We start from the raw sequence: 25,464 nt of genomic DNA, 5'->3' as shown, positions 1-25,464 counted from the left end.
AGGGGTGGGTTGATGGATTTGCGGATGACGTCAGTGGAGTTGTGGATGTGGGCTAGGTGGCAGATGGGGTTTAATTGAGGGCATGTGGGGTGATTCACTTTGGAAGGAGCAACAGGAATTCAGGGTATTGGGGCTGGTGGTAGGATTCTTGGTGGTGTGGAGGAGCAGGGGGATCTCTGTGTCTATGTACATGGACCCCTGGGGGTTGGCACTTGGGTTGATGGGATTGTTAAGAAGGCACACGGTGTGTTGGCTTTTATTGGTAGAGGGATTGAGTTTCACAACCATGAGGTTGTGCTGCAGCTGTATGGGGCTCTGGTGCAGCCACACTTGGGATTGTTGCATACAGTCGCTGCATTGTGGGAGGGATGGAACTAGAACTATACAGGGCAGAACAGGCTCTTTGGCCCTCGATGTTGCACTGACATGTGAACTACTCTCAGCTCGTCCCCCTATACTATCTCATCATCATCCATGTGGGATGTGGCAGCTTTGGTGGGGGGAGGGGGTTGAGGGACTTGAGGCTTGAGGCTATTTTCTCGGGGGGGGGAGGAGGGTTGAGAGGTGACTTGGTTGAGATGTATGGGATGGTCAGAGGGTTGGGTGGGGTGGACGGTGGGAGCCTTTTTCTTTGGGCGGTGATGGCTACCGCGAGGAGACATAGCTTTAAATTGAGGGGTGATAGATATGGGACAGATGTTGGGGGTAGTTTCTTTGCTCAGGAGTGGTGAAATGCATTGCCTGCAACAACAGTGGACTCGCCAACTTTCGGGGCATTTGAATGGTCGTTGGATGGATGTATGGATGAAGATGGAGCAGTGTGTGTTAGATGGGCTTCGGATTAGTTCCAAAGGTTGGTGCAGCGTCGAGGGCCAAAGGGCCTGTGTTATGCTGTAATTTTCCATGTTCTGGTCTTCCTGCTGTAGGAAAGTTGCTGAGAAACTTGCAAGGGTTCAAAAAAGATTTACATGGATGATGTTGGGGTTGGAGGTTTTGAGCAATAGGGAGAGGCTGAATAGGCTGAGGCTATTTTCTCTGGAGTGTTGGAGGCTGAGGGGTGACCTTATAGAGATTTGCAAAATCATGAGGAGAATGGATAGGATGAATAACGAAAGTCTTTTTCCCAGGGTAGGGGAGTCTAAAATGAGAAGGCATAGGTTTAAGGTGTGAGGGGAAAGATTTAAAAATACCTAAGGGGCAAATGTTTCGTGCAGAGGCTTGTGCGTGTCAGAAATGAGCTGCCAGAGGAAGTAATAGGGGCTGGTACAATTACAACACTTAAAGGCATCTGTATGGGCATATGAATAGGAGAGTTTGGAGGGATTTGAGCAAAATGTTGGCAAATGGGACTAGATTAATGTAAGATATCTGGTTAATATGGATAGGTTGGACACAGGGTCTGTTTCCATGCTGTACATCTCTATGACTCCATGACACATTCTATGGAAGAAGAACCTTTTCCTAAAATGGTGCCTTTCATTTTCTCAGAATATTTCAAAGTCTTCACAGCTAAGAATTAAAAATAAAACTTCTTTTAACTGCGATGAAGCAAATGTGACAACTGAAATATGCAAAATAAATCTTGACGAAAGCAATATGGTGAATTATCCTTTTTTTCTATGATGATCATTATGTGTAATTCTGTTCCTCTAAAAGCAGTGGAGACCACATCATTGAATTTATTCATGGCTGAATTCAATAGAATGTACGATAGACAAGGAAATCAAGGGTTATGACAGGCAGACAGTAAAGTGCAGTTGAGACCACAACCAGATCAGTGTAATTCTGAATGACCAAATTATGTACTCCAGTTCCTAATTCCTTTGACCAGTCAGTTTTGTTTTCAGAATGCTGATTGAAAAAAACACTGGCAATTTGTGTAGTCACTTCCAGAATTTCCTGCCCTCTTTTGAAAAAGTAGTATCAATCGATTTTTTACACTCAATTCAAAATACAAATGTGGTCTTACTTTAATATTTCATTTGAAAGAAGGCAATTAAGCTGGCCCTGAGTTGTACACTGCTCGATCAATATGCTCATGTTCTGGAGTTAGAGCTTGATCTCACAACCTTCTAGCTGAAACATGAGAATGCTTCCACTCACCAGGACAAAATGGTTGCTTACATTTGAAGAAATGTGTTCTTATTGTTAATTTCAAAACCTTCAATAGGAATAGATAAGCTGGGTTCATGAAGTGATGTCCAAATTTTTTTAGGCTTAATGACGAAGTGATATAAAGAGTTTGGGAAGTAGCTGAATGCATGGGGGTGGTTGTTTCTGGTATATTAGTAAACACAGTGAGATCATCTTGGGAAAGAAAGAATCCTCAAACAGCCCTAAGATTGAAAGAAAATCAAAAACTCGAACAAATGCAGTGTCTGTTCAGTCAGGGGAAGTGCAACTGAGGTTATACTCAGCTTGTGGAATATAGAGCAGCATGGAACGCAGACATCTCGTAGCTTACTCTTTTGGACTTTCACTTTTACATTTAGAGTGCACTGATTTTCACGAGTACAGTTTGACTTTTGTTTCGTATTATTAAAAAATGAAAACGAAAATGCATTTACACACAGCCCTCTCCATATTCTTCTGAAAGTTTTCAGAACTAAGGGTGGCCTCTTGAGTCTTTAGTGAGACAAATGTGGATTTGGGAGCTGTGAACTGCAGGAGTCACCCTGCCTCACCCTCACCCTCCTCCTGCTGCTGCTGCTTTTGTTGTTGTTTAGCCTCCCGCCCCCTCCCCTCCCCTAGTAACGGAAGTGGGAGGTAGAGGTACTTCCGGCTGGCCCTCAGTCGGTTGGCGGTGCAACCTTGCTGTGAGCGGGGGAGTTTGGAGCATCCGAGCGCGGACTGTGTGTGTGTGTGAGAGAGAGAGGGTTTACCGGGAGCCGGAGAGGAGAGAGAGAGAGAAGGTGGGGGGTGCAGAGCCTCGGAGAGCTGCCGGGGCGGAGGCCCGAGTGTCCGCACACGGACAGCCCCAGGATGTGCCCAGGGGCCTGGAGACGCTCGCTGTGAAAACTCTGCTCTTCAAAGGCGACACTTCCAAGCCAGCCGGCCGGCCGGCCCGGGAGAAACCATGAAGAAACAGTTTAATCGGATGCGGCAGCTCGCCAACCAGACTGTGGGAAGGTAAGCGCCGTCACCGGGAACTCCCCGCGGCCGGGGCTGAGGAGGAGGGGGTGGGGGAGGAGGGGGGGGGGGTGCAGTTATTGGATTTAGTTTCTTGGGGCGAGGGAGGCAGAGTTGGGTGGGTGTGGTGCCGGAGCGATCGAGTCTGCAACTCATCGGAGAACTCGTGGGAGTCACTGCTGCAACTTTCGAGACTGGCTTGTTCCATTGATTTCCGATTTTAAAACAACAAAAAATAAACCCTCACCCCGCGCTCCGGGTGCAGTTGTATTCAGGCCGCTTGCACCAAGACAGTTTCGGTGCATCAGTTTCAATCCTCTCTCTGAAGAACTCACAAAGTTCCCCTCCGGGCTGGGGCCAAAGTATGGCCTCAGCACAACTTGCGGGGTTGTCAGTTTTGCTGTTTTCTCTGCGTGACAGTTTTCTGGAGATTGTGCTGTGGTTTTATGTAAAGCAGTAAAGGTAACGGCGGATTAAGTGTTGGATGGTTATTACAATGTCGGCGACTTGCAATGCAAATCAGATATTTAAGTAAAGTAGATGGTTGGCCACTGGTGTAACTCCACTCTTCATTTGAGGCGATATGTCTGCTCGTTAAAACGTTACCCAGAGCCAATCAGACGCTGTGCGAGCGCAAAGTTTGGTCAACTCCGAGTATGGAACGTCCCTAAACAGTCTTGAGGAAGTGACCGCGGAACTGGGTTTAAGTACAATAATTCACGTGTTGCGGTGCATATTGTGAGCGATATGGTTGGATATGTACTTTCGATCCTCGGATATTGAAATGACAGGACTTTGGAATCAACATACAGGGCGTCCTTTACAGCGCTGACTAAATCCTGAATGGAAGAAGGGATCCACAACAGGACAGTAAACTTTTTTAGCAGCCAACCTCTCTCCGGTCCAGATTCCTGCTCTGTCTCGTTCTGCTCTCTGATTCCTTGCAGTGACCCAGCCAGATCAGATGCTTCCTGTTTGTCAAATTAGTAATCTGGGATGTGGTTGTCTGACCACCTTTGTAGCTCCGGTTTCCCCCTCGTCTTGATTTGCCTTGTGATTTTTTTTGTAATCAGCAATTTCCAGTACCACAATTTTTCGAAATAGTCCCAGTGCCTATTTCATTCCTATTCGCGATGGAGTGCAGTACATTGCCATTTCTATGGTACGCTACGTTACGTCTGTTACTTCGCAGTTTGCAAAACTGAAAAATTGAAATTGAAGAGAAAGTGTAAATTTGTTTTTTGTTAATAAAAATTGCGCGAATTACACCATATTTGATCAGCGTCCAGAAAAAAGGCAGTAAACGTTGTGAATATGTACACTTAAAGTGTGTATTGAACAGTTGACTTGTCAATTGAATCATCTCTCGTTATGATACGGTCATGCTACTGGAGGGAGAAATAACCCAGTTGTGTCGGGGATAACTTTTTAATCAGACCTATGTATTGTTAAAAATCTGAAAAGTTGAGGCTGACATTCAAATGTCTTCAATGTCAGAAACATGAGATTATATTGGATCTATTTTGATATATTTTATTGAAATCTTAAATTGTATTGTTGCTGAGAACTTGTTTGCAGCAGTATTTAGTTAGCATGAAATGCCTGTGGAGGAAACAAATCCATGAGAGCAGATCTGCTAACTGTAACATGGGCTTCTGTGCCAATTTTGCAATTTAAATCAGTTTCCCTCAGGGAATTTGTTTCAATTATAACTGTGGGTTGTGTGTTGGCTTGGTAACTTGAGGCAAGGTCTTGTGTTGACTGTCATTATTTTGTCAGGAAGGTTGTGACAATTAGTAGCAACACAGCTATACACTTTAACAGTGGGTGCTGTAAGGGATATGAAATGTGCTAAATAGCAGGCTCTAGCAACCTTAATCTGACTGCGTATTTGTTCCATAGATGGATTGACTGGTATTTCATCTGTGTCTTGAATAACCTTTTAAGGTCTACCTTTCTGCAATGTATCTGGTTGAGTCTTGGTTATAATGAGACCAAAGCACCCACTTGAGATCTCAGCAGGTTTGAAAATAGCAAACGTGAAGAAAGGATGAAGACAGAAAGCCAGCTTGTAGGCCAGTTAGTGAAAATGTTGGAAACAGTTATTAAAAAGCTTATAACAAGCAACTTAAACTCCCAATTCATTCTGGAAGAATCAGTATGATATTTGTAAAAGAGAAATCATGTTTGACTAACTTATTAACATTCTTTAAGAAAATAACAAGCAGTGTAGATAAAGGGGAACCTGTGGATGTACAAGACTTAGATTTCCAGAAAGTATTCAAGAAGGTCCCACATCAAAGACTACCTTGTATAATAAGAAATCATATAATAGGGGAAAACATGTTGGCATTGTTGAAAGATTGGTTCAGTAAAATAGTAGGAATGTGTGGATGATTTTCATTATGACAAGGTATGACAAGTGGAGTGCCATAGGGAATGGTGCAGGGCCCTCAGCTATTGACAATTTATCTCTGACTTAAGTGAAGGGTCCAAATATATAACAGCTACATTTTCTGATGACATAAAGGCAGGATTGCAAGCTGTGACGAGGACGTAAGGAGTCTACAAAGGGATATATACAAATTAAATAAGTTGGGGAAAAATGACAGATGGAGTGTAATTTAGGCAACTATGAACTTGTCCACTATACCAGAAAGAAGAGAACAGCAGCATATTGGAGAGTCATACAGCACGGAAACAAGCCATTCGGTCTCACCAGTCCATGCCGACCATAATCCCAAACAAAACTAGTCCTAGCTGCCTGCATTGGCCCATATCCCTCCAAACATTTCTTACTCATGTACTTGTCTAAGTGTCTGTGAAGTGTTGTAACTGTACCACTTGCTCTGGAAGTTCATTCCACATGCAAACTTGTCTCTGTAAGATTATTTAAATGGAGATGTGGGACCTTTAACATTAAATGGTCTTCCGTTTAAGACTGAGATAAGGAGAAATCATCTCTTTGAGGGTCATGAGCGTTTGGAATTATCTTCTCTAGTGAGGTCCATGAATATTTTTAAAGCAAAAGTAGATATATTCTTAACTAGCAAGGGTGACAAAGGTCGTCAGAGAGTAGACAAGAAAATGCAAATTGTAACAACAGTGATCGTATCGCAGAATTGAATTACAAAATTGCCTATCCCTACTTCTCAGCAAGTACGATAGAAATAAGAGATTTTACACCTGATGACTCCGCTGAAAGATTTCAGTCTTGCTCCATACAGTTGTGAATGGTAATAAAAATTGAGATATTTGTGGAGCTTCCTTCACTGGTTAATTATTTCAATGATAGAAGAACCCAATACATCAGTGCACAAGCCAAGGCTGATGAATTGAATATGATTCTGCTTCCTTCTCCGTTCCAGCAGCTCAGATACCAGTATTCAGTTTCTTTCAACTCTCTCCACAAGATAACAAGGGACTGAAGGTGCTGGTTTCTACAAAGACTATGGGCCCTGAAGACTTCCTAACAGTACTGCTGCAGTTTTGAATTCTAGGACTAGTCTCACCCCTGGTCAAACTGTTTGAGAACAACAGCAATACTGGAATCAAGCAGCTGCTTTTCATTTTGAGCAGCATTTACCCTCATGCTCCTGAATCGTTGGCTACCTAATGCTAACTGGGGAAGGCAGATCAAAGGCCTTTTCCTTAGGATAGTTCCTAGTGCTGGCCAGGGTGCTATCAATAGATCCAGGTAGCAGACTGTTGAGAAAGTAGTTTAATCTGACTGCCTGTCTCTCTTCTGTGGTTACGTTTGTGTCTAAGTGTCCATGGAGAGAGAGCACATGATGTTCGCTGGCTTGAGGCTTTCCAAGCATTGGAGTCTAGTGTGCCATACCAATATTGGAAATCACATCTTTAAATTTTTACTGTCGTTAAAAGTGCTTCTTTCACATGAGGACCTTAATTGGTTATTGATGCCAAAAGAACATAATACTGACATTTACCTGACAATGTGCAAAACTTATCCAAGAATGTCTTGCTCATGAGCAGGGCAATTCCAATCCAGACATTTCTACTCTATCAGTCTACTCATGATCATCAGCAATGTGATAGTGTTGTCAAAAACATCGTCCATCATGTAGCACTTACTCAGATATGACTTGCTACTTGGTAGTTGGTTTGGACTATGTCTGAGTCACTCAGCTCCTGACCTGTTTACACCCTTGATCCAAACATGGCCAAATGGTTGAGCTCAAAAGGTGAGGCAAGAGTCATTGCTCTTGATGTCAAGACAGCATTTAACACAGTGTGGTAGCAAAGCACAGTGCTTAGCACTGCTGCCTCACAGCGGTGGGCAGCACGGTGGCACAGTGGTTAGCACTGCTGCCTCACAGCGCCAGAGTCCCGGGTTCAATTCCCACCTCAGGCGACTGACTGTGTGGAGTTTGCACGTTCTACCCGTGTCTGCGTGGGTTTCCTCCGGGTGCTCCGGTTTCCTCCCACAGTCCAAAGATGTGCAGGTCAGGTGAATTGGCCATGCTAAATTGCCCGTAGTGTTAGGTAAAGGGGTAAATGTAGGGGTATGGGTGGGTTGCGCTTCGGCGGGTCGGTGTGGACTTGTTGGGCCGAAGGGATGGAAATGTGTTGCTGGAAAAGCGCAGCAGGTCAGGCAGCATCTAGGGAACAGGAGAATCGACGTTTCGGGCATCAGCCCTTCCTCAGGGCCGAAGGGCCTGTTTCCACACTGTAATGTAATCTAATCTTAAAAAAAAAACTCTTTTTTTAAAAAAATGTTAAAATGAATGAGATTTGAGGAAACTCTTATTTGGTTGGAGACATACTTAGCACAAAGGGAGATGGCTATGGGTTGTTGAGGATAATGACCTCAGTTCTAAGACATTGTAATGGGAATTCCTCAGGGTAGTGCCCTGGGCCCAAGCAACTTCATCAATGGTCTTCCCTCTGTGACACCTTAACTGGGAAGAGTATGCTGATAATGCATCCTGGTGTTTCACTGCCGTTACAATGTGTCTAATCTCAATTGGACCACAAGATGGCCAATGTGCCTGACTACTATACTGGACAAAAACAATTTGCACCAGTTTGTTATAAACAGAAAATAATTATTTATTGTAAATATATTTAATCCTTTCTTTTTGCTATCATTTGATAAAGTTACTAATTTGTCCTCGTGCAACATAAACTGTAACCCTTTCAAACTCAGAATATGTACACGCACATTCATGATGCAAACAGAAAAAAGATTGTTCAACACAGATTATGGGCAGAAGAATATCATCTGGGAAATCAAAAGTCTGAAGATCAAAAGTCAAGATCGCAAGAATGTCTCTGGCAGTTTGTCCATAAAGCAGTGTCATTGTTCACCTGGTCCAGTGGACCAATTGTTAGAACTATTTCTTTAAATCTTTTATTTCTTTGTTTTCTCTCACATTTGCTGTGTGTTCTGCAACTTTCAAAGGTTTGACTCCATTCTTAGCTGCAGTGTGCAGACTGGACTCGAGGGGCCGAATGGCTTAACTTCCACTCACATGTCTTTACTTTGACACCTGTCTTATGGTCTCAGTGTCTTATTTGCAAGTCTGCTGTACTTCCTGTCCAGAAAGTATTGCTTTTATTGGGGTAACAACTTCACATCTAACAAATGGCATGGGCTACCATCGTCAGTTTTCCCAATTTGATTGGAGACAATGAGTATTTTTGTATTGAACTCTTCAACCCCATGAACATATACAGCTAGATCTGATGTTGCCTTCATTTTGATATTCATACACATTTGCCAGCAAGAGTCACTGGAATTACCAATTGACATTTGTTAAATTCCCAGGCCCAGCATGTAAATTCATTTGCGTCACCTCTTTTATGTTTCCAGTCAGCAAGCACAGCATAAAGTGGGATTGGCCAGATTTTCAGCTTTGTGTTACTGCCCTTATCTTTTAGTTAGATCTGTAGGAAAAAAAGTCATGACATAGATTAAATTGTAATATGCTATTGCACTGTCAGTACACTTGTACAAAAGCATTATAAATTGCACCAGAATATTTGTTCAGATTTTGTTTTTTTTCTGTTGCTCAGCTAGTTCAAAGATGATAAACCATTCTTATCTTGGTTTCCTGAGAATCTTTTATTAGTTTAGAAATTATGGCACTTGACAGTGTTTAGTGTTACGGAGTGCTGGCTCTACCATCAGCATGACATTGTACACCACATTTTAAATAATTTATTTCACTCTGCTGAAGATAAATGGACTGGATTACTATCTGCTCATCAGTGCATGATCTCACTTAATGACTGAACAATGTAAATTTTATAGGTGTGGCAGTTAAATGCAAAATGTATATAATGATCATAAGTTGTCACGTGTACTCAAAGCAGATATTTCTACATTTCTGAAATGTATGTAAAACCATTTTTTGTTTGAGAGGCTGAGATGGGTTAATTCTTGGGCACTCTGCTGCATACCCATTCAGCAACAGTGAAACATTGCATCACTATGACCCAGAAGCGGGCCATTTGCTCCATCAAGTCAATGTAGGCTTTCTGGAGAGCTATTTAATCAATCCCATTCCTCAGTCCATCACATAAACCAGCCTTCCATCCATATCTCCTGCTGCCTCAGGAAAGCAACCAACATAATCACAAACCCCTCCCACTCCAGTTATACTTTCTTTCACCATCTTCCATTGGGCAGAAGACAAAAGTTTGAATACACGTCCGAACAGATTCAAGAACAGCTTCTTCCCCACTGTTATCAGACTTTTGAACAGCCCTCTCAATTGTTATTATTGATCTTTATCTTTGTATGTAAAAAGGGTACCTAGGGAGAGAATAGGGCCCCTCAGAGATCAACAAGGTGGCCTTTGCGTGGAGCCACAGAAAATGGGGGAGATACTAAATGAATATTTTGCATCAGTATTTACTGTGGAAAAGGATATGGAAGATATAGGCTGTAGAGAAATAGATGGTGACATCTTGCAAAATGTTCAGATTACAGAGGAGGACGTGCTGGATGTCTTGAAACATGTAAAGGTGGATAAATCCCCAGGACCTTATCAGGCGTATCCAACAACTCTGTGGGAAGCTAGAGAAGTGATTGCTGGGCCTCTTGCTGAGATATTTGTATCATCGATAGTCACAGGTGAAGTGCCGGAAGACTGGAGGTTGGCAAACATGGTGCCACTGTTTAAGAAGTGCGGTAAAGACAAGCCAGTGAACTATAGACCGGTGAACCTGACCTGGGTGGTGGGCATGTTGTTGGAGGGAATCCTGAGGGACAGGATGTACATGTATTTGGAAAGGCAAGGACTGATTTGGGATAGTCAACATGGCTTTGTGCGTGGGAAATCATGTCTCACAAACTTGATTGAGTTTTTTGAAGAAGTAACAAAGATTGATATGGGCAGAGCAGTAGATGTGATCCAAATGGACTTCAGTAAGGCGTTCGACAAGGTTCCCCATGGGAGACTGATTAGCAAGGTTAGATCTCATGGAATACAGGGAGAACTAGCCATTTGGATACAGAACTGGCTCAAAGGTAGAAGATGGAGGGTGGTGGTGGAGGGTTGTTTTTCAGACTGGAGGCCTGTGACCAGTGGAGTGCCACAAGAATCGGTGCTGGGCCCTCTACTTTTTGTCATTTACATAAATGATTTGGATGCGAGCATAAGAGGAACAGTTAGTAAGTTTGCAGATGACACCAAAATTGGAGATGTAGTGAACAGTGAAGAGGGTTACCTCAGATTACAACAGGATCTGGACCAGATGGACCAATGGGCAGATGGGTTTAATACCGATAAATGTGAGGTGCTGCATTTTGGGAAAGCAAATCTTAGCAGGACTTATACACTTAATGATAAGGTCCTAGGGAGTGATGCTGAACAAAGAGACCTTGGAGTGCAGGTTCATAGCTCCTTGAAAGTGGAGTCGCAGGTAGATAGGATAGTGAAGAAGTCGTTTGGTATGCTTTCCTTTATTGGTCAGAGTATTGAGTACAGGAGTTCGGAGGTCATGTTGCGGCTGTACAGGACATCAGTCAGGTCACTGTTGGAATATTGCATGCAATTCTGGTCTCCTTCATATTGGAAAGATGTTGTGAAACTTGAAAGGGTTCAGAAGAGATTTACAAGGATGTTGCCAGGGTTGGAGGATCTGAACTACAGGGAGAGGCTGAACAGGTTGGGGCTGTTTTCCCTGGAGTGTCGGAGGCTGAGGGGTGACCTTATAGAGGTTTACAAAATTATGAGGGGCATGGATAGGATAAATAGACAAAATCTTTTCCCATGTGATCAGGGAGTCCAGAACTAGAGGGCATAGGTTTAGGGTGAGAGGGGAAAGATATAAAAGAGACCTAAGGGGCAACTTTTTCACGCAGAGGGTGGTATGTGTATGGAATGAGCTGCCAGAGGATGTGGTGGAGGCTGGTACAATTGCAACATTTAAGAGGCATTTGGATGGGAATATGAATAGGAAAGGTTTGGAGGGATATGGGCCGGGTGCTGGCAGGTGGGACTAGATTGGGTTGGGATATCTGGTCAGCATGGACGGGCTGGACCGAAGGGTCTGTTTCCATTCTGTACATCTCTATGACTCTATGTTCTCTGTAGCTGTAACATTGTATTCTGCACTCTGTTCTGCAACCTGATACTTTATATGCTACGATTTGTCTGTAGAAAACAACACTTTTCACTGTACCTTGATACATTGACAACAATAAATCAAATCAAAAGTAGACTTTTAATTCTCTTAAACGTTCATTGAATTTCCTTTGAAGTAATTGTCTCTTCTAAAGGCCGAGAGTCCAGAGTCATTACCATTTCCTGGGTCAAAGGGTTCTACCTCTCACTTACGCTGTATTTTTTGCCTCCGACCTTAAAGCTGTATTCCCTAGAACTTCTCCGAGTCAGCTTTTCCTCCTGTGCCTTTCTTAAACCTGTCATAAAATTGTAAATCTATGTTGAATCTCTCCTCGATGTTCTTTACATCTGTAAAGAGACCACACCTGGAGTACTGTGTGCAATTCTGGTCTCCAAATTTGAGGAAAGACATTCTGGCTATTGAGGGAGTGCAGCGTAGGTTCACGAGGTCAATTCCTGGAATGGCGGGATTACCTTACACTGAAAGACTGAAGCGACTGGGCTTGTATACCCTTGAGTTTCGAAGACTGAGAGGGGATCTAATTGAGATATATAAGATTATGAAAGGATTGGACACTCTGGCAGCAGGAAACGTGTTTCCGCTGATGGGTGAGTGCCGAACCAGAGGACACAGCTTAAAAATACGGGGTAGACCATTTAGGACAGAGATGAGGAGAAACTTCTTCATCCAGAGAGTGGTGGCTGTGTGGAATGCTCTGCCCCAGAGGGCAGTGGAGGCCCAGTCTCTGGATTCATTTAAGAAAGAGTTGGATAGAGCTCTCAAAGATAGTGGAATCAAGGGTTATGGCGATAAGGCAGGAAGAGGATACTGATTAGGAATGATCAGCCATGATCATATTGAATGGCGGTGCAGGCTCGAAGGGCTGAATGGCCTACTCCTGCACCTATTGTCTATTGTATGTTGAAGGATGAGTATGAATCTGATAGCTGTACTCACAAGACAGGCATTTCGGAATTTCCCTGGTCATTGTCTATATAAGTGTTTATCCTTGCGTACATTTGTGGCTCTTTTGCTGATCTTAACCCTGCTATCACGTGAAACTTAAATTTATGACTTTGTTACCTCTGATTTGATTTCTAGGGAGGAGAGTGTTGGTGAACTTATTCCTTCTCCATAAAACTCAAATCTGATTTTCAGGAAAAATACATTGACACCACCTTAAGAAAGATGTTTTGACCTTATATAATGAGTTCAGTGTAGATTTATCAGAGTGATGTCTAAATTCCAAGAGTTAAATTGAAAAAAAAAACAGAACTAGAGATCAGTCTAAGGATGTGGGGTAGGTCATTTAGGACTGAAATGAGCAGTTTCTTTACCCAGAGAATGGTGAGCCTGTAGTGTTCTTTGCCACAGAAAACATTTTGAGGCCAGAATATTTTAATGTTTTTATGAATGAGTTACATATAGGTCTTAGGGCTAAAATGATGAAAGGATATGGAGAGAGAGCAGGAACAGGGTACTGTGTTGGAAGGTTTGCCATGATCATATTGCGTGATAGAGCAGGGTTGAAGGGCTGAATAGCCTATTGCTGCTACGTCTATGTTTGTTTGACAGATTACCCAGATATTTAGGGGAATGGGATGGAGTAAATTAAAAGTTTTATGTTGATTTGGGACCTAAGACTCTAATAATCTAAAAATTAGAGCCAGAACCTTCAGGAGTCAATTTAGAAAATTGTCCCATATTACAGATGGAAAATCTTGGAATTTTCTACATTTCTGAATTCTGTTCTTTGAAGTTTTCCCAACTTGAGCCACCCTCCCTTCGTAGTGCTTTTTCTTTGCAAGTATGTAATCCAGCAAAGTCTGATTCTGTTATTAGTGTGGATTTTACCCTATATTATAATACATCCAGAAGTTGAATTGACATTGAAATGTTGAGGTCTGTGTGATGATTAATGCTAATGCATTGGTTCCCAGAGTTAAAAATCACACAACACCAGGTTATAGTCCAACAGGTTTAATTGGAAGCACTAGCTTTCGGAGTGACGCTCCTTCATCAAGGGCTCGATTGTAACACAGAATTTATGTCAAAAATTTGCAGTGTGATGTAACTGAAATTATACATTGAAAAATTGATTGTCTGTTAAGCCTTTCATCTGTTAGAATACAGTGATCGTTTCACTTCTTTCATGTGTAAATCACTTTGGTTCCCAGTCTTGATGGTAAGAAAAGTAAAAAAGGGATAAAATAATATTTCTTTGTGACCTGAAGTTAAATTATTTCACCCATTTTGAAACAGACCAGAAGTTATAGCAGTTAGTGCCGTATCATCTGTGACTAATTTTGTTCAGCAAAGGTATTGGGGGGGGGTAAAAATGAGTATTTGGAGTTAGGTTGCAGATTAGCCATGTTCTCATGAGTAACTGGCTTGAGCCAACTGACTGGCGTCTATTCCTGTCCTAACTGTATCCTAAACTATAGCATTTAATTCACCACCACCCCTGCTTGAACTCGCTCACACTGGCTTCTTGTTTCAACGTCGCTGTTGTTCAAAATACATTTCACTGTTGTTTTCATATCCCTCTGTGGTCTTACCTCTCCCTAACTCCATAACCACCTTCTGCACTACAATTCTGTCAGATTTCTCATATATGTCTGGCACCTTGTGCATTCCCTAATTTTGATTATACTATTGACAGCTGCATTTTCAACCACCTAGGCCCCAAGCTTTGAAATTCCCTCTGTAAACTGCTCCTCCTTTTAATGCGTGCTTTACATGCTGCTTTGGCCAGCTTTTTGCTTTCCTATCTTAATGTCTCCTTATGTGAACCACTACTTGCTAGTTGACACTCGAGTGTTTGGGATGTTTTACTATGATAAAGGTGCTTCATAAACAAGTTGTTGATCTTGATCTCTTGGGCAACTGATGCTTTGTCTACAAAGGAGTACTGAGCTTATGAACCAGATGATGATTCAGGGTTATAGAGGGAATTGACTACTTTTTTCGGTTCTGGTTGCTGATTGAGATGTTTAATATTACTATTTTGATGTATGTTAAAAGTTTACAATATGTGACAGCATCTAATTTGTTTTCTTTACGCCATCCCCCAACAGGAAGGTGCACACCCTGTCTGGAACATCAGTCAGAAATGTAACCTGTTTAATATGTTGCTTGGACAGTTCCATTTTCCTCTTGTACCTATATTCCTTGCAAGAAATTAGTTTGCTTGAGGGCGAAGGAACTGCTGAAATTTCAGGTGGGCCAATTTTGTCCATAAGATGATGATGATGTGACCTCTTGGTAGTACTGAGAGAAGTAAGAGCACTCTAGATCAATCATTTCACTTGAACCCGTAATCTAAGTCAGGGCTGGATCCTTAACAGAGTTTTGAATTCTGAGGCAGCGATGGTTGTCTTGAGAGTTCTGACTGAGTTATAATTAGCTGTGCTTCACTTAGAACAGACTCCTTGCCCCTCAAATTCTATCCAACCCTGCTCCCTCCGTTCTCACTGAGGGGTTGGAGCAATTTTCCAGCCTGAAAATGGTGTCATGTTTTGAACAAAGATTGGGAAGCACTGATCCAGAGAGTATTGCAGGAGTGCTGTACTGTTGAAGGTAAAGGATTTTCTCATTAGATGCAGTTTGAGAATTTATTCTTTCATGTGTGATGTTTGACCACTATCCGGCCTGCCTATTGCTGCAAATCAGATTCTTTGTGTGAAATACTTTGAGACGTTTCAATGTGATAATTTCCTTTTTAAATGTTTTTCGATTACAAACATGTGCATTTGGGCAACTGATCCCCATTTTAATATTGATAAGTTTCACAGAGACACCTACTTCATTGCATTGAGCCTCCCAAAAAATAAATCTGTTTTTTTTTTCATAATCATTGGGGCAATTTTACCTTAATGGCTAGTAATTAAATCCAAGTATCACTTTTTGCTATTATTTGTTTGAGTAAAGTTCTGAGTTAGATCCCTTGCTGTCTAATGAGTCAATATGAAATTTGCAAAAATAAGTAAAGAAGAAAAGTCATTTAGCTGAAGTAATTTGCCCTGCTGAAAGAGACAGGAGAAGGCAATCTGTCCGAATGTTCCCAAATTATCTTAGATTCCTGTTTGGATTAATAAGTGCTTTCAGATGTGTAGCTGTGAAATTCCTTTCCTTAATGTTTCCAATTTTCTCTCCTCATTTTATCATGCTCCTGAAAATCTGCCTCTCTGACCAAATTATTGATCAGCTCTCCAAAGATTTCCATATGGGTAAATGTCAAACTTTTGCTTTTGCTTTTCTTAGTAAGAAGTGCCTTGGGATGCTGTACTACATCAAAGGTACTCTATAAATGTATAATGGAAGGAGGATGGTGGTGTGCAAACTTCTTGGTACGATTCCTCCTCAACTGACATGGAGTCAACAAGATGAACAGCAAAGAAACAGACACTTCAGTCCAACTCACCCATGTCAACCAAATATCCTAAATTCATCTAGTCCCATTTACTGGCATTTAGCCCATATCCCTCTAAACCCTTCCTATTCATGTGCCCATCCAGTTGCCTTTTAAATGTTGTAATTGTACCAGCCTCCACCACTTCCTCTGACAGCTCATTCTACACAGTCAGCAGCCTCTGTGTGAAAAATGTTGCCCCTTTGGTCCCTTTTAAATCCTTCCCCTCTCATCTTAAACCTATGCCATCTAATTTTGGACTCCCTTACCCAGCAGAAAGACCATAGCTATTTACCATCTCCATGCCCCTCATGATTTTATAAACCTCAGCCTCTGATGCTCCAGAGTAAATAACCCCAGCCTATTCGGCCTCTCCCTACTGCTCAAACCCTCCAATCCTGTCAACATCCTGGTAAACCTTTTCTGAGCCCTCAAGTTTAACAACATCTTTTGACCAAAATAATTAGGTATACACTTGATTTAAGTGAGAAAATTGTGCATTGTATATCTTTTTATTCAGCTTGATCAGAAATGTTATGACACATGTCTGGGGCATGGGCAACTGGAACCCAGACCTTCTGAGCCAGAGGTAGGGACAATACCACAATGTCACAAGAGCCCTTCTTGAGTTGTACGACATGGAAACAGACCCTTTGATCTAACTCGTCCACGCTGACCAGATATTCTGAATTAATCTAGTCCCATTTGTCAGTATTTAGCCCACATCCCTCTTAAACCCTTTCTGGTCCTATACCTATCCAGATGCCTTTTTAAATGTTGCAATTGTATTAGCCTCCACCACGTCCTCTCACACTTGTTCCATACATACATCACCCTCGGTATGGAAAAGTTGCTCTTTAGGTCCCTTTTAAATCTGTCCCCTCTCGGCTTAAACCATCTGCTCACTTGTTTTGGACTCTGCTACCCCAGAAAAAACCCTTTTGCTATTCACTCTATCCATGCTGCTCGTGATTTTATAAACTTCTGTAAGTATAAAATGTACCAGCCTTCAATGCTCCAGTGAAAATAGCTCAAGTCTATTCAGCCTCTTCATATAGCTCCAACCCTGGCAACACCCTTGTAAATCTTTTCTGAACCCTTTTAAGTTTCACAACATCCTTCCTATGGCAGGGAGACCAGAATGGCACACAGTATTCCAAAACTGGCCTACTGTATATCCTGTATAGCTGCAGCATGACCTCCTAACTCCTATACTCAATGCTAATCAATAAAGTGTTTTGCGTTGTAGACTGATTTCTGTGCATGAATGCCTGACCTTCCTGAAGAAGGGCATATGCCCGAAACGTCGATTCTCCTGTTCCTTGGATGCTGCCTGACCTGCTGTGCTTTTCCAGCAACACATTTTCAGCTCTGACCTTGACTGAGGTAATGTTGCATTGTTGGAGGCGAAAAACCACCTTCAGATGCAATCTCGAGATGGGGGATATCGTCTTCCCCTGCAGTAAAAGACGAGTATATTCCTTAAAGCTTTCAAAAGCCTGCAAATGATCATGTGTTGGCATAGGGTTGGGAAAAATGAACCAGTAACTCGGTTCGCTCCTGTCAGTGGTCTGTTAGCACACTGTGGAGCTGGTTCATCAGTAAAAGATGATCCTTGACTTAGGATAATAATCTTCAGTCTATTCCATTTGCTTCCCTTGTTGTTCCTTGCTACCATTTAGATCTTTTCAATTTGATATTTTCTGCAGTTTGATCACAATTCTTTTTGCTTTACTAATTAATCTTGAACCTCACTCCATCCTTGTTATGAAAATCAGATCAGTCATTATTTTGATAAAATGTTAGCGGAGACTTTTCAATCTGATATCGCACCCTGTTGGGTGTTCTAGTGTTGATAAGAAGTGTCTCCTATCCTCTTGATGTCTTTACTGATTGTGGCCTGTGAATCACGCAGGAAGTTACAAAGCCGAGGAAACCATTCTGCTACTGGAAATGCAGAGTGCTAAGACGTTTTGTATTTTTGTAGGACTTCTAATGTAGTTCTTAGCATCTTTCTGTCTGTTTTGATCATGTTTTATTTCTTCTATTAGTGTTGCCTTTAAAGGGGCATTAGTGATTATTCTGGTTTGGCAAAAAAGTAACGCGTCATTGACATTGGTTTATCAAAACAGGCATACGACAGAATGGGTTCCTGCAGTCAAGCACGTGCTAACTCAGCCTGGTCTCTAAGTGTGGATCCTGCTCTTTTCATCCAAAACAGCTACAGAGAGTTGAGAAATTCGTGCCAATAGTAACACTGATTAAACTAGGAGGGAGAGGATGCTGTGTCATAGGTCCTGTGAGAAAATTGGAATTTGTTTTAAATAAATCAAATCTTTCTTAAATTTCTGATTACTTCATGTGAAGTTGTGAAGTATTCTGACTTTCTAAAAAAAAAAATGCCACTTTAGCTAAAGTCTCTCCTAGCATTTAATGGTTTGAAATTCATTAAGATGAGTTTGGACTTATTTGTTTTTGTGAAGTTTTCCCACATTTTCAGTAGATATTCAGTACATTTCTGTGTTCCAGTTGAATCTCCCATTGCAGGAATCTCTAATTACTGTGCAGCAACAACCTTTGTACCTGGTGGAATATTAATTTGGTTATTATTTTGGCTTCCTAAATGAATATAGTTCTGTAATTTGTTGGGCCACTATCTGCATTACATTTAAATTCTGTTGAATATGATGCGCGTGTTAACTTCTAATAAGGTCAACTTCATTGTTGTAGAGGGAGATTAATTTACCACTCAAAATGCTGCATTCTTGCTTGGAAGATATTCAAATTATTTCTGGCTTCTAAAATTCCACCGATGGTAACTTCCTGAGTGCAAGAATCCCTTTGCTTATTTTGTACTGAGCAAATTTGAAATCATCTGTTAGGAAAAGGATCAATTTGTTTTTATCACTGATGTCAGTACTCTCAGGTTAAATGCAGTTTAGTTTAGATGTAATGTTCTTGCTAATTTGTTCCAGCAAATATCTGTAGTCAGGTACGATATGAGTTAAATGCAGAATGTTGCCTGTATTGAACACTTCATTATCAAGTTTAGCACCAGTTTATTTCGTCTGCAATACAATAACATTATATTGTAGAATTTCAAATGAGCATTTCGTTCTGGACTGTCTCTCTTTCAGAATTTCACTGAGTTTTCCTCTGGCCTCTTAAATGAGTGTGACAAATTTTTTAGTTCTCTATAGTCTTATTCCCTTGGGCTGAATTTATGTTAGAAAGCACCCATACACTGGAGCATTTTACATTCTGACTGGCTTGCTGACCAACATTGGGATCCCAATCTGCTAAAATGTTCAATTTATAACGGTAAGATTCGATGCCCAAGGTGTTTGTGTGCACAACTACGCCTTTTTTCTTCCCCCCCCCCCCAAAAAAAATCTTAAATCTGTAACATTGTCCAGCCCTGTAACTTTGAGAACTTTGCATTTCCTCAAACATCATTGATTTTCCTTTGCCCCACATAGCCATGTAATTGACTGTTTAGGTCTTGAGCTGCTCCCCCCGCTCCCCGCAAACCTCTGTCTCACCAGCCCTCTGTCTGACTCGGACTCTCCAGTATCTGCAGGCCTCATTATCTCTTTGGTCACATTTTACCTGCTAGTGCTCCTGAGAAACAGTGGGGAAATTTGACTACATTAATAACAACAACAGCTTGTATTTATATAGATACCTTTGCCATAATACACCCCCTGAGGCAATTTGCTGTAACCATGGCAATTAATAATTGGTTTTATGGGTTGAAGACAAGAAAGTTATGAAAATGGAAATAGGAAATCTTAGTAGTAATGGCAGGAATATAAGATCAGAAGCTCATCTTGAGTGTGCTATATTAACAAAGCTATACAAATGTAAGTAGAAATCATGGCTCATTTCAAACGCTCAACTCAAAGGTGAAAGTGTGTTGACTCCTGTGCCATTCTATTCTCCTTGTCTCTGTTTCTCTTCATGGTTATGCCTAAATGTTAGGGGGTGATGCTCCCTTTCCTGCTGCATACATTCTGATAACTGCTGTGATGATACGGAAGTGATGTTTCCTTTGGAATCTTCATTGAGAAAATTTTATTTCGATAGACCAACAATAATCTTTAGTAAGGAATCTGGTTGATAGATCTCATTATTTAAAAACTGTTTTAGATATTTTAATTGATCAATTGTCAACTGATGAAAGTATTTTTATTTTATGATTTGGAGATGCTGGTGTTGGACTGGGGTGTACAAGTTAAAAATCTCACAACACCAGGTTATAGTCCAACAGGTTTAATTGGAAACACTAGCTTTTGGAGGGCTGCTCCTTTATCAGATGGCAGCTCAGGTATTATACCTGAGCTACATGCAAATTGGCATTAGGTGTAAATTGGTATTAGGCACAAACAAGATGAGAGAAATAAATATATAGTTCAAAGCCCTTTGTGGGCACAGTGGATTCCACTTCATAGGGCAGTGGCACCAGTAGTAGGAAATTGGTATCTGTATTGTTGCCAAAGCCCATGCCTGAACCGTACTGGGACTCGTGTTCTTGCAAGCTGCATAACTAGACATCTGGAGAAAGCTTTCATAAAAAGGTATTGAAGGATCAATGTAGTAAATGAAGGGATAGGTTTGAAGCCAAAGAGCAAAATAGCGACGTGGGACTTGAAGGTTAGGCAATTTATTCATTATAAATTGATTAAAATTAATTCATTAATGCGGGGGTTACTGGACAGGTGATGTGTTGCAACTGCAGGATGTGGGTGCTTCTGGATGTCAGTGTGATCAAATCAAACACATTTGCAGTGAATGTCTGCAGCTGCAGGAACATTGGTTTAGAGTCAGTGGGCTGGAGGTTAAGCTACAGAGGTTGCAGCACAAGGAGGACAGGAAGGAACAGACAGCAACAACTGAAAAAATATAGCACTATTCAAGACTAGCTATTACAAAGATGATAAAATGTTAAACCTAATTGCTCTGGATTTTATTCTAATATTTGTAGAAATAGTAAATTAATTAACAGTCCACACTGAAGTAAGTAAAGATTTGATAGCCATTATGAAGAAATGACTGCCAAATGACAAGGATTGAGTCCTGAGTATTGAGAGCTGTGTGACATTGAAGATGAACAGGGGCTAGGTGACGGTCAGGTGGCTGCACACTTAAAGCTGGCAATTCTGGTCTCCTTCCTATCGGAAAGATGTTGTGAAACTTGAAAGGTTTCAGAAAAGATTTACAAGGATGTTGCCAGGGTTGGAGGATCTGAGCTACAGGGAGAGGCTGAACAGGCTGGGCTGTTTTCCCTGGAGCGTCGGAGGCTGAGGGGTGGCCTTACAGAGGTTTACAAAATTATGAGGGGCATGGATAGGATAAATAGACAAAGTTTTTTCTCTGGGGTCGGGGAGGCCAGAACTAGTGGGCATAGGTTTAGGGTGAGAGGGGAAAGATATAAAAGAGACCTAAGGGGCAACTTTTTCATGCAGAGGGTGGTACGTGTATGGAATGAGCTGCCAGAGGATGTGGTGGAGGCTGGCACAATTTGCAACATTTAAGAGGCATTTGGATGGATACATGAATAGGAAGGGTTTGGAGGGATATGGGCCGGGTGCTGGCAGGTGGGACTAGATTGGGTTGGGATATCTCGTCGGCATGGACGGGTTGGCCCGAAGGGTCTGTTTCCATACTGTACATCTCTATGACTTGGATTAGGGGAGTGGAAACAGGCAAATTTGCAGGTGACAAAGCTAGTTAGGAAAGAATGGTGTGAAGAGAACATAAGGTAAATATAGGTTAAGTGGGCAAGCTAAAATCTGTTAGATGAAGCATAATATGGCAGGAAGAATTTTTTAAGAAGCAGAGTTATGTTAATGAACAGCAACTTCAGGCTTCCAAGTTGCAGAATAATTTATGCTTGTAGTATAAGTAAATAAGGTGGCTATTGAAATACTACTCTTTGTTACAAGAGAAATTGAATGTTAAAGTAATGAGGTTGTGCATCAGTTATACAGGATATTGGTAGAGTCTTAGTGATGTACAGCATGGAAACAAATCCTTTGATCCAACTCATCCAAGCCGGCCAGATATCCTCAATAAATCTAGTCCCATTTGCCAGCATTTACCCCATATCCCTCTAATGACTTTCCTATTCATATATCCATCCAGATGCCTTTTAAATGTTGTAATTGTACCAGCCTGTCTGCATGAAAAAGTTTCCCCTGAGGTCCCTTTTCAATCTTTCTCCTCTCACCTTGAACCTATGCCATCTAGTTTTGGACACCCCCACCCAGGAGAAAAGGCCTTGGCTATTCACCCTATCCATGCCCCTCATGATTTTATAAACCTCAAGAAGGTCACCCCTCAGCTTCTGCTCCAGGGAAAATAGCCCCAGCGGAGATGCTATAGGAAGGATAGAAAAGGAGGCAAGAAAAGGGGAGGGGGGTGCAGGTGGCGTTTTTACTGAGCAATACATTACTGCTGTATCTAGGGAAGATATTTTTGAAAAATCATCCAATGAAAGTACATGGGTAGAAAGGAAAGATCATTTTGAGATTGTACTATCAACCCTCCAATAGTAAAAGGAAAATTGAGAAACAAATATATAGATCTCAGAGATATATAAGCATAATAAGGGTACAATTATCGAGGTTTTAAATTTCCAAACTTTGGGGCCACCATGTGGTTAAAGGTTTCAATGGTGAAGAATTTGTCAAATGTGTTCAAGAAAATTTTCTTTATCCATATGTGGATGCTCCTACTGGAGAAGGAGCAAAATTAGATCTTTTTTTGGGCAATAAGGTAGGGCAGGTGACTGAAGTAAAAGGGGGAGAACACTTTGGGCCTAGCGATCATAATTCGATTAGTTTCAAAATGGGTATGAAAACAATAAGCCTTCCATAAAAGTTAAAGGTTTTAATTGGAGTCAGACAAATTGTAATGGTATGAGACACGAACTTTCAGAAGTTGATTGGAGTAGACTGTTCACAGGTAAAAGGACGTCTGGTTAGTGGGGGGTGTTCAAGTGTGTGATGAGAGTTCAGAGGCATTTTGTTCCTGTTAGAGTGAAGGGTAAGGCTGGTAAGATTAAGGAACAATGGATGAATGAAGGTATTGAGGTTCTCGTCAAGTATAACACAGTCTCATTTTAGATATAGACAACTTGGTTAATTGATTCACTTAATATAAAGAGTATAGTGGTATTCTTAAGGGAGAAATCAGGAAGGGAAAGAGGGGGTATGAGATACCATTGGTGGATACGATTAAGGATAAACTGAAGAGAGTACAAATACATTAACAGCAAGAGGGTAACTAGAGAGAGATAGGGCCTCTTAGATCAAGGAGGTCGTCTTTGTATTCAACCCCAGGTGATGGGAGAGATACTAAATTAATATTTCACATCAGTTTTTACTGTGAAGAAAGAAGTGGAGTCAAGTGGGTGCAGAGAAATAAACTTTGGTTTTTTAAAACAGTTCTCATTACAAAAGAGGTAGTTTGGCAGGTCTCAGAACATATAGTTGGATAAATCTCTAAGACCTGATCTAATGTATTCCAGAATATTGTGGGAAGTAGGAGACCCTCTAGAATTATTTGCATCATCTATAACTACAGGTGATGTGCCCGAAGACTGGAGGATGGCTAATGTTGTACAGATAGTTCTCATATAAAGCGTCTTTTGGCAGTGCAATTTGGCTATTACATCACTGAAGAATTAGGGAACGGTATTTTCAATTACGTTTACCTCTTTTTGCAATAGCGCAATTCCAGTGGCAATTGTTTTGCACAATTCATTCTGCACATGCCAATTTGTGCATGCACTGCTATCAGTGTGTGTGAGAGGTAAGTATGATACATTGAGCAGCTTCATCTCAAAAATTAAATTAAGGGATGGTCATCGCTCTCCCTCTTGAGAGAAATCCAGCGGTGTTCCACAGGGATCGGTTCTGGGTTCTCTCTTGTTTGTCAGTTATAAAGAAAGGCTGGGACTTTTTTCACTGGAGAGTAGGAGATTGAGAGGAAATCTGATAGAAGCTTATGAAATAATGAGAGGTGTAGATATAGCTAGTGGCAGTTATTTTTTCCCTAGGATGGGGGATTTCAAGACCAGAAGGTATATTTTTAAGGTGAGAGGAGAGAGATTTAAAAAGGACATGAGGCAAAGGTTTTGCTCAGAGGTGGTTTGCCATGTGGAATGAACTTCCTGAGAAAGTGGTGGATGAAGGTACGATTACAGCGTTTAAAAGATAGATTTAGATATGTAAATGAATAGGAAATATTTGGAGAGATATGGGCTAGGAGCAGGTAGGTCTGACTAGTTTGGGATTATGTTTGGCATGGACTAGTTGGACTGAGGGCGTATTTCCATGCTGCAAGACTATTCAGCCTGTCCATGTAGTTCAATCCCTTCAATGCTGGCAACTTCCTTGTAAATCTTTTCTGAGCCCTTTCAGGTTTCACAATCTCCTTCCTGTAGTAGGAAGACCAGAATTGCATGCAGTATTCCAAAAGTGACCTAACCAATGTCCTATATAGCCACAACATGACCTTCCAACTCTTATATTCAATGCACTGACCAATAAAGGAAAGTATATGAAATGCCTTCTTCACTACCAAAATTGGAGAATAAATTTTTCTGAAGGTTGTGTGACTTTGGCATTCTCTGCCTCCAGAAGGTAGGGGCATGTTTTTGACTATTTTTAAGGCATATGTAGATTTTTGTTAAGCAAAAGAAATAAATGGTTATCAGGTTGAGATGGGAACATAGAATTTCAACCATGAAACATATATGGCACTAGCTTATTGAACGACAGGGCAGGTTCAAGGTGCCTAATGGGCTATGTTTGCTCCAAATGCATATGCTCGAATGTAAACTATGTGGAGGAACAGAGACACTCCGGAGGTGCATCTGCATTGATATTTGAAGATGGAAGGATATAGAGAGCAAAGCACATGAGATCTGGGGCTCCATAAGTAGATGCATCGAGTATAAAAGCAGGGATGTTGCACTGAACCTTTAACTTTCAGAGGAAGTGGTGGATTCAGGTACAGTTACAACTTCTGAAAGGCATTTAGATCAGTACATAGAGTCATAGAGATGTATAGTATGGAAACAGACCCTTTGGGTCCAACCCGTCCATGCTGACCAGATATCCCAACCCAATCTAGTCCCACCTGCCAACACCCGGCCCACATCCCTCCAAACCCTTCCTATTCATATACCCATCCAAATGCCTCTTAAATGTTGCAATTGTACCAGCCTCCACCACATCCTCTGGCAGCTCATTCCATACACGTACCACCCTCTGCGTGAAAACGTTGCCCCTTAGGTCTCTTTTATATCATTCCCCTCT

At 41.4% G+C, this 25,464-nt stretch overlaps 1 protein-coding gene across 5 annotated transcripts in view; it reads left to right on the top strand.

The window, feature by feature from the left end:
- Positions 1–2,791: 2,791 nt before the first annotated feature.
- arhgap17a (Rho GTPase activating protein 17a) overlaps positions 2,792–25,464 on the top strand; it is a 129,074-nt gene continuing 106,401 nt past the window's right edge. For 2 of the 5 annotated variants that reach the window (XM_087997758.1, XM_087997759.1), the window contains exon 1: positions 2,793–3,129. In XM_087997758.1, coding sequence (XP_087853884.1) covers positions 3,077–3,129 — 53 coding nt within the window. In that variant the 5' untranslated portion in view covers positions 2,793–3,076. Of the gene's footprint in view, positions 3,130–25,464 lie in introns of all 5 variants that reach the window. The other 3 variants (XM_087997757.1, XM_087997756.1, XM_087997760.1) reach the window with 3 other exon arrangements.

Source organism: Chiloscyllium plagiosum, unplaced genomic scaffold, assembly GCF_037043375.1.
Source record: "Chiloscyllium plagiosum isolate Xiang-an unplaced genomic scaffold, Cpla_swu_hap1 HiC_scaffold_20, whole genome shotgun sequence".
Classification (NCBI taxonomy): domain Eukaryota; kingdom Metazoa; phylum Chordata; class Chondrichthyes; order Orectolobiformes; family Hemiscylliidae; genus Chiloscyllium; species Chiloscyllium plagiosum.
This window is presented reverse-complemented; position numbering and strand designations above follow the sequence as displayed.